The sequence below is a fragment of the Poecilia latipinna genome, unplaced genomic scaffold, assembly GCF_001443285.1.
Source record: "Poecilia latipinna isolate Pla-1442-1.1 unplaced genomic scaffold, P_latipinna-1.0 Scaffold1371, whole genome shotgun sequence".
In the NCBI taxonomy this organism is placed as follows: domain Eukaryota; kingdom Metazoa; phylum Chordata; class Actinopteri; order Cyprinodontiformes; family Poeciliidae; genus Poecilia; species Poecilia latipinna.
Window position 1 is genome coordinate 169,535 of NW_015113987.1, and position 9,682 is coordinate 179,216.

General features: G+C 41.4%; 1 protein-coding gene across 2 annotated transcripts; it reads right to left on the reverse strand.

The window, feature by feature from the left end:
• Positions 1–1,469: 1,469 nt before the first annotated feature.
• smo (smoothened, frizzled class receptor) lies at positions 1,470–8,037 on the reverse strand. Of its 2 annotated transcripts, XM_015056282.1 has the most exons (13): positions 7,774–8,037; positions 7,106–7,637; positions 6,137–6,336; positions 5,664–5,873; positions 5,374–5,546; positions 5,067–5,286; positions 4,854–4,977; positions 4,482–4,574; positions 4,063–4,171; positions 3,141–3,326; positions 2,909–3,057; positions 2,483–2,617; positions 1,470–2,335 (listed from the first exon to the last, which is right to left on the reverse strand). In XM_015056282.1, the coding sequence occupies exons 2-13, from the start codon at positions 7,356–7,358 to the stop codon at positions 1,752–1,754; spliced, it is 2,436 nt and encodes an 811-aa protein (XP_014911768.1). In that variant the 5' UTR covers positions 7,359–7,637; positions 7,774–8,037; the 3' UTR covers positions 1,470–1,751. The 2 variants fall into 2 exon arrangements, with proteins under 2 accessions (XP_014911768.1, XP_014911767.1); XM_015056281.1 differs by having other exon boundaries at positions 7,106–8,037.
• Between the last annotated feature and the right edge of the window lie 1,645 nt (positions 8,038–9,682).

Sequence of the window (9,682 nt, forward strand, 5' to 3'; positions counted from 1 at the left end):
AATGGAAAGTACTGCTTAACTGTGGGGTCCATGTTTCTTTTAAATTAGCATCTAGAGTGCATTGTGCATTTGCGTTCATCCTTCATCCTACTGTGCCACAGGAGGAGCTGTAGAAATCCTCAGCTCAGGTGGGAAAGTCTGTATATCGGATCGGTCAGAGGAGAAAAAGCTGACATAAAAACAAAACATTGGTCGGAGCACTGAAGACTGACCAGGCTTATTTTTCTGTGGTATTACTTTTATTTCCATATAAAAACAAACCAAGCATAGCTGCACAGTTAAGTGAAAGTATTATTTTCTACACAACAATGTTGTGAAACGGTCTATAAAAGCAGAAGTATTTACTTTCCAAGGACATTAAAAAAAACAACACTCTTGATTTAATATTTGAATGGTTCCTGAACATGAGCTACGCCACATTTCAGTTATTAAAAGCATAGCTTAAATAAATCTGACATGATTTTCACTAAATACAATAAAAAATAGAAGGTTTTTTTGTGTGTGTCTTGGCTATGAAACAATATAACTGCATGCATGAACTTGCACCTCACCACTTTGTTTTGGTTAAATCACAAATAACAGTGAAAGAGTTCAATACAGTCAACTCATCCCTTTTTATTGATCAACTCTGCAGAACCTGTGAGCTACTTGCAGAGTCGTACAAAGAATATAAATAGCACCTTAATTTAGACAGGGAAACAAGGAAATATTCTGCTGAGAAACCAAGCATCTGTGATACAGATGAAACACAAAACCATAGAGGACAATAACATCCAGAAACCACTTTAAACATAATATATACAACAGTATATACAGTACAAATACATATTTCTTTTCTCTAAATGTACAAAACAGAAAAGCGGAAAGAAAATCAGACAAACGCAGTTTCATAAAAGTGTTTTTTTTCTTCTTCTTCCAAACAAAAGACAAAGAGATGCATTATTGCACCAGGCAACAAAGCAAATATCAAAGAGTTTTGCACAAGAACGTTGTGGTTCCACAAAGTCAAGAAACATTAAGAACAGGGACACCAGGGCAGACAAAGGGATCGTCTGTCAAACTCAAGTAAACCAATGAAGTGTGAGGTGGCACAGTCTCGTGCAGACTTCATTCTTCTTCTTTGTGCCACTTTTACTGTACTGTTTGAATTAGTGATTATTTTTCTAATACTGGTAACATTAGAGCATCAAGTTAGCTCATTTTTAGTTTCAGTAGAGGAAGGCATATATTATATGTTGTTTTTTTCCCTCTGGCTCGAGTAAGCATATATATATATATATATATATATATATATATATATATATATATATATATATATATATAATACAAATTACACTGTTTTAAAACAGCTCTGAACAAAAATGTAAAGTTATTATATGGAAGTGTTCCTCCTGATAAGGTGCCCCCACATTAACCCATGCTAACAAGACACGAATAGCTTAGCTGCCTGATCTGTTTTGTTGTCACAGAGTTGTTGTTGCTTTTTTCTTACTTTTAAAGAACACATTAGATGATAATGTACAGAATATGGTATAAAAACTAATATTTTTAAAAGATATTTACATTAGTTTATTTCTCTATCATTCCCACACATTTTCCTAACACGCTCACTCAGACACACTCACACAATGTAAATAACAGACTTGAAACTAATCGTACATTTAGGATCTTAGTGATGTTGGATCTGGTACACTTGAGTAGGAATCTCTTAAAGTTACTTTTTCTTTTTTTTTCTTGCTCACTCTGCAGTTTTAAAAGTCAGAGTCAGCATCCATTAGCTCCGCCTCCATTAAATTGGTCCTGGAGTGGATGGGTCCGTAGCCTGCCCTGCGGCCCGCCGGTACCCGAGCCACATGAGCCATTCTCTCTGACAGCCCGTCGGCATGCTCCACCTCTCCGGGGTACATTGACGATCCACTGGGCTGCCAGTTTGAAGTCAAAGGGCGACAGCTTGGCCTGAGGCCCAGATTTTCCGGACAATCAACTCGGGTCATCAGGTAGCCGTTTCTGCCGCTCTGGCACTCCAGGTATGAACACCTCTCCTCGCAGGGTTCGTAATCCGGCAACGAGCCCGGCAGGACCCCTTGCTCCAGCGACTGCTGCCTCTGCTGTTCACGCAGATTGGCCACCAGGCTCGGGTGGCAGGGAAGCTTCGGCAGGCGAGGAACCGAGCTGCGGCTAAACTCTCGCTGAAGGCGAGTCTGGTTTTCCACCACCTCGTCAGGCTTACGCACCTCCTTCCTCCTTTTCTTCTTCTTCTTTTTCCTCTTTATCATCTCAGGTGATATGTCTGCCTCCACCATCCACAGTCTGTTCCTCTCCTCTGGAGGGGGCACTGTCAGAGCAGACGAATTATTGTAAGAACAAATGCAAAAGGTTTAAGGGATGTTTTGGTTTGCCAGATTGTAAATGAACAAAAGTGAACAGAGGAGCAGAAAATGTCAGAACAGACCGGTTCAATGTAAAACAGCCAAAATCTCACCCGGAGTCCCAGTGGGAGTGACAGAAATGTCCTGAGGCAGAATGGCTCCCCGTCTGGCGACCATCTTGGGTACATGTAGGGCCCATGCTGATGAAACATCGTTGGATGGCTCGTTCAGGTCAAAATTGATTCCAGCTGTTAAATGAGAAATCAGTTTGAAATCAGAATCGTCTTAAAGTCTGAAAGTCTGATCCTGGAGGCTTAAGGCTTAACCAGCAGCCTTACAGTTTCCACCAGTCCTCTGAAATAAAATATATACCCTACAAATGACAGAAAAGTTTCAAGTGGATAATCGCAGACAATTTCTTTTTTATTATTATTATTTTCATTTATTTATTTAAGTTAGAACCGCCATTTGAAAATAAACCCATGCAGTTGCACTTACAGCTCACAAGATGGCGCTATTAGTAGGGTTCAGATACTAACCCACTGGGCCATCATGTGACACAGTATGCATGCTGAAGGACAGCTCCTTCTCCGGGTCCTTGTGGAGCTCCTTTCTCATTGCAAACGCCTTAGCAATCATCTTGCTCTTCTTTATCCTCTTAGGTTCGTTGTCACTTCGACCAATGATCCTGGAAAAATACCAAATTATAAGAGCCCGGTAGGCGCCCAAAATCTGATTTTTCATCTCTGAAGTTGCTTAGTGTTTCCTTACTTGAACCAAGTGCGTTTCCAGATGAGGAAGGTGGCTTTGGTCCAGACCCAGGTGCTCATGGCGATTCCTGTGCCGAACATGGAGAACAGGTTGATCTTCTCCACCATCAGGCTGGGACGGTTTTTAATGGTGCATTCTGGGATGGGCTTGTTGGTTTGAGAGGCGATTGTCACGTTGGCTTCACATCTGGTGGAAACATGAACAACATTTAGACCCTTTAATTCATATAGAGATGAACTGTTGCAGCACAGGCTTGACTTATCGTTTTTTGGTACATTTAAAATACATTCATTTCCATTTCCATGAGTTGAAAGAGTAAAAATGGCAACAAAAAGAACAAATAACTGAATTTCAATGGGACAGTGAGTAAAACAATCACAAATTTCACAGCTTTTCATTGTTTTTAATGGTAACAATTTAGGTCATTATTACGTTTTCACAGACGGGGATTGAAATGGTTTGGCTACCAATCATTAAAGAAGAATCCGCCAACCTTCTTCGTGTTTAGCTTCTTTTCATAACGTGCAATTTTTTTCGTCTTTGCTAAAGATTTGCACCGTCCCTCCTCCCCCAGCATGATGCTGCCACCACCATACTTCACGGCTGAGATGATGTGTTCAAGAAGTAGCTGTTTGTCCACACATGGCCTTTCTTGTTTTTAATGTCAGCCAGGAAGTTTCCGTTTGGATTCATACGACCAGAAACGTCAAACGGTATCAAAATTTGGCTTTCCTCTCATCTTTCTTTTATGAAGGTCAGCTTTGCCAAGTGCCTGATTCGGAGTTGCATCTGAGCTGTGGATCTCTGCAGATCCTCCAAAGTTACAATGTGCTTCTTAGTTGCTTCTCTAAAAATTGTCATCTGACAAAAATAGCTAAAAAAAAAAAAAAAACCTAGTGAGAAATCTGTCTGAAGAACTTACAGCACATATTCTCTGAAGCTTCTCTCCCATTCAGCCTGGTTGAAGAAGTCATAGAAGTGACATCCAAATGTGATGAAAACAAAGCCAAACGCAAGGAATCCAAATATACCTAACGGTGAGAAAGAGAACGACAAATCACGTAATATCAGACAGATTGTTGGATTTTTCTTCCTTATTCAGAAAAAAACAAAAAACATATGACCTAGCTCAGAAAATGCAACCCATTAAGAACATTTGTCTGTGTAAACAAGGCGTTCTCCTGGGTCTTCGTATCACATGGAGGTATTAAGGGTGTTTACATTCTTTGTGCCATGTCGCCTGCCGCTTCAGACAAAGCATCTGTTTCCAGAGACAGACTCGTGTTTCAGCTCAGATGTTTAGCCCTCAAATGTTAGGAAAAAGAACGGGACAGATCTTACCTAGTCTCAGCATTGTCTCGTTGATTTTGCTGGCCGCTTTCTCACTCAGCAGTCCTGGGTGGTTACTCTTGATGGAAAATAAGGTCATGACACCTAGAAGAAGAGTATTTTTAGAGGGAAGTGTTACGAGTTGAGCCCTTTTATGGATCACCAGTGGGTTGCGACTCAATAAGAACTTGTCCCATTTACTTTAGTGACTTCCAGTTACAAAGTAGATTTGCTGCTTAATCTTTCTACAGAAGAATCTAGAAAGATCAAGGGTCTATATAAGACCAGAGATGACTCAAGACCTTCAGGTTAAATACCTTCATTTATTTCATCATCACTGCATGCATGAAAGCGTAACAGATGAATTTTAAAGCACAAACCTACCCCGAATGAGAAAGTAGCCACCAACAACAAGCACCACACCAATGGGTGCCAGTACAAACCCCGCTCGGTAGTGGTAGTTCTTGTAGCCGACGAAGCAGATCCCACTCACAGAGTCTCCATCCACCTTTGGAGCACAAACACACGTACGAAACATTCATTTTTTTTATTCCATAATTCTCAAAAGCTACAACCTCGCGAGGGTTTTCTACACACCTCAGCTATAGCAAGGATGGCCACGGTGAGGACAAAGGGAATGGACCAGGTCACCATGTGGAAGTAGGAGGTCCGTCCAGACAGCGGCTGGTGAGTTGTGCCCAGAGCCTTGAAGGAGGTGTGCCAGGCGTAGGTCAGCATGACGAACCAAATCACGCCTGACATCAAGGAGTAATAGACGATGATGAAGATGGTGACGCACGAGAGCGTTTCTGAGGATCTGTGGGGAGGACATCAGTTTGTATCTATCTCTTTCGTTTTGGCCGTTGTCACCCAACGCGGTGGGGGCCGAAGCCCTCACACTTACGAGGGCTCCCCGAGCCGCATGGTGTTGTCGCTCTTGCACACAATCTCTTTGCGTGCGCCATCCAGGAACTGGGCGAGCCAGCCGATGCTGCCCACAAAGAAGCAGGCATTGATGTAGAAGAGAATGACGGCCGGGTAGCGGTTCGAGTTTTTCCAGTCAGCAAGAAACGTGGCCTGAATCAAGACAGAAGGGGAGTCGGTGGTCAGGGAAGAGAAAAAGATCCAAGTACGGGGAGGGGAAGAGGGGAGATATTAATTTCTCTCTTGACGGAGAGTGTTTGTACGTCTCACCAGAGTGAAAAAGGTGCAGAGGAGTGTGATTGTGCCAAAGTAAGCAATGTAGGCGTGCATGTCATTGTGCTCCTCTTCGGTGAACAGGGGGTTGTCGCACTGGATGCCACAACCTTCTACATCCTTGTACCAACTCGACTGAATGTCTGTCTTCACCAGAGGGGCTTCGCATTGTCCTGACGTGTTGAACTTCAGCTTCTGCACTTCATTCTGGACAGAAAATGTATATAAGTGAGGTACATCTTGCAAGAAAATGATCTTCCAAGATTTCATTGAAGGAAAGGAAGAGGCATTGAAAGATAATATGACTGTTATTTTCTAAAACGTTCAGGACAGCTGGTAAGGTTGTGACCACATTTATCCCAGTTAACATGTTTTTTCAACTTTACGGCCTAATGTCAGATTTTGAAGCAACCGAATGGAGAAAGTATCTCCCTGGAGATCAAAACACACACACGCAAAACGAGGCATACCGAACAGCCCACGGGGAATTTGTCACATTTGAGGAAATTGGGCCATCCTCTCTCCCGATCCACAATGCTGCACGGGCGACGTGTGGCCACACACAGGCTCTTGCTGGGCAGCTCCACTCGGCCATTCTCGCATTTCGGCATGTAGACGGCACAGAGCAGCGGCTGGATGACTGACCAGCAACGTGGGGCGTTTCGCAATCCTAAGACATGAAAACATCAGTAAAAATGTGGACATGTACACTAAACAGCTACACGACGTACGACAATATACATTTTGCAACTTTTTTTTTTTTTTTTTGCTACCAGTAACTGCCTGAGATGCACCAATCAGTGAGTCAGAACTTGATTTATTTCAGATGAATCATGTAAGGATGCCTTTACTCTAATCCAAATAATCCACTCAACAAGTTGCAATCAAATGTCACCTAGTAAATGAAAAATAAGGAGTGCAGTTTAAAATTAGCCATGATGAGCCATGTCAAAAATGGAGCAAAGATATAAATACATAAATAAATAAGTAAGGTTGAAATGACAAGTATTTTTGTCGGACGAAGTGATGTGGATTTGTAGTACTGCACATCCCCCTGTACACACAACATTCACACCATGAAACATGGTGGTGGCAGCACCATGCTGTGTGAACGTCTTCTGCTCAGAGCTTATTGATCTGACTGAACTTGAGTTTACAAAGGACGAGAAAATAACATACAACAAAAGACACTCCCATAAATTGTTAATAGTAATAGCGACTAGAAATGCACACCACACTTTTTAGATTTTTATATGTAAAAAAAAAAATAATAATAATAAAAAATAAATACATTTTTGACCATTTTTCTTCAACTTTACAATCACACACTACTGAAAACCCAATTGATTGTAAGAAAAAAAATATATATGAAAAGTTCAAAAAGTAAAATTAATGCTGACTGTGTCTCCTCTAAATGTTACTTTTCTGGTTTAACTTACCAGACCACATGGTCAGCTTCTCAAAAGCCTCCTCTTGGCTGCTGGAGTCCTCCGCCAGGATCAGAGATGTATGGGTGTAGGGTAAAGGTGAACCCAAACATGTGTTGTATTTAAGCACCTCACAAGTGGAGGTTTTCTTGCATTTGTCCTCAAACATAGTCCCGTTCGGGGCCAACACTGCCCTGCAGCCCGACAGCCAGGCAGCCCAGACGCAAAGCATCCCAACAATGGGGCTCCGACCCTGGGAAGACATCTTGGGAGAGAAGACGGAAAAAAAAAAAAATCCAACGGATTTCAAAATCCTTGAGGCTTCTGCTACCAAACTACACGCTTCTCTGGTGAAAGCTGGTTTCTACGTCTGATTTATAAGTTTCCATACTCCAGAAAAGCTGCAGCGGGGTTGGGTTCTTTTTTCCTCTAAAGTTTTCTCGCAGTCCTCTCAAACTTTTTGCTTCTGCGCTTTTCGTCCGTGTCCCACAGAATCGTCCTGAATTCCCTCATTATTCAGCTCCAGTAGTCCCAAAAAGTATTCCTAAACAAAAACAAAAAAAAAAAAAAAAGAAAGGAAAGGAAACCAAAATATTGACTGATGAGTTCCAAATTATATGAAGTATTTGCTGGATGTGTTTAGGAAGAAAAGCATAACAGTGAATGTTGCTTCGCCCTACCCCCACTTTCAGGAAAAAAAAAAAAAAAAAAAAACTTGAAAAAAGTCTGGACCTCTGTAACAGGATCTCTTGCTCACATGCACCACCCCCTTCTTCTTCTTCTCCTTCAGCGGAAAACTAAAAATGAGAAATGATCCTTATAACTGCGTCCACATCCCGAGAATCACTTTTTCCTCCGTGTAGAGTATCTGGCAGAAGTCCAGTAGTGTGTTTGTACTCCTGTTGGTTGCAGCTCAGAGTCTGGCTGTGGTTTTTTCTTTTTTTTTTTTTTTGTCACTGGTATGCACATGGTGGGGGGAGAGCCAGAGCAACAAAACCTCCACTCCCATCCCCCCCTCTTGCTTGTGGAAGAATGTGCCTTATGGCAGGGGCCTTGCTCCGAGCTTCTCATCTGAAGGACCCCGACGTCAACGCAACACAGACTTGACAGGTTTGCTCTTGTGAAAGGAGGATTTTTGTAGCTTCGCTCGATTACAAACGCACATCACCTTTTAGGCTTTGCACGTATACGGTCCCATAAGAAACCCAGGTGGGCCTCGAACCAGGTGGTTTTAGATACAGATGTGGCAAACCGTCCATGGCCTGTCCAGTCCTGGTGCCACAGTCGTCGAAAACAGCAAACCGTTTTCATTGCTTATTTGCTAAAAGGAGATTAAAGTTGATATCTGATTAGAAGCTGCCGGCCTAAATTAAAGAGTTGCTGAAGGAAATCTTGGTTGCATCTGATCACCTATTGTTCAAAATGTAAAACATTGGTTGCACTGCATTGGAGTTTTCTTCAAAAACAGCAAAAACACATCAGGTGAATGATGAAGTATATTTTGTACATGTAAATGCAAATATTGCGTGGCAAGTTAATTGCAGTCCGAATGCTAAGAACCTCCTGCAAACAAAAAAGAAAATTGTAAGATGAGTTTAAAATGCAACGTAGCCAACTTAGCTACGTAAACACTATTAAGAATTTTGTTACTTTATTTATTGAATTGCTTATTAGTTTAACAAAATGAAACCATTTCTTTGATAAAATAATGAAGACATGTGCTCAAATAAAATCACACTAACAGTTTGTTTTATGAGTGTATACTTGCAATATTTTTCAAGATAAGCATATGTTGTTTGACACCCATCTTCAAATATTCTCAGTTTTGGGAAACTTTCTCTTTTTTTCTTTTCTTTTTTTTACATCAGACTTTCAGGATGTAACTTTTTCTTCTTGCAGATTTCTACTGAGTTTCATGTTTGAAAAAAAAAAAAAAAAAAAAAAAAAAACATCTGAATATTTGAGCATGTAAAGTTTTCTTATGCTTGAGATCATTGGCACCGCGCTCAAATAATATGATAAATGTCTATTTGATCTGACCAAGTCCATAGCTCAGAATTACTAACATTTTCATTTGGTAGGCTGAAAATCAACTGATCTGTCATTCTCGCGCTTAAGGTGGCTACAGAAGACTTTAATGCTCAAACTATTTTTCATCGATTGTTACCGAAAGAGCATGCGTGCATATTTGCAGGACTTTAAGTTGCTTTGTTTCTTCTCTTCCGGTTAAAACATGGCTGACTTAGCTGCATACTCCTTAAACGAGAGAATGTGTGTGTTTGAGCCTCCTTAAAAGTCCTCCAAAGCATGTATGAGTGAGTCAGAGGCTGCAAAAAAAAAAAAAAAAAAAAAAAAAAAACCAAAAAAAAAAAAAAACAGGACCACACACATAGCGCTGCAGCGCAGACCAACACACACACACACACACACACAGGTCAAGTCACACTCGCCACACTGAGAGAGACGGCCACAAAGACGTCACGTTCTCATCAGTTTCCCCACTAAATCACAACATTTGTTTGTGTGTTATGCCCAGAAACGCATGCCTGCCCAAAATTGCATCCCCTCTCGCGGGAGCGCGCATCGCTC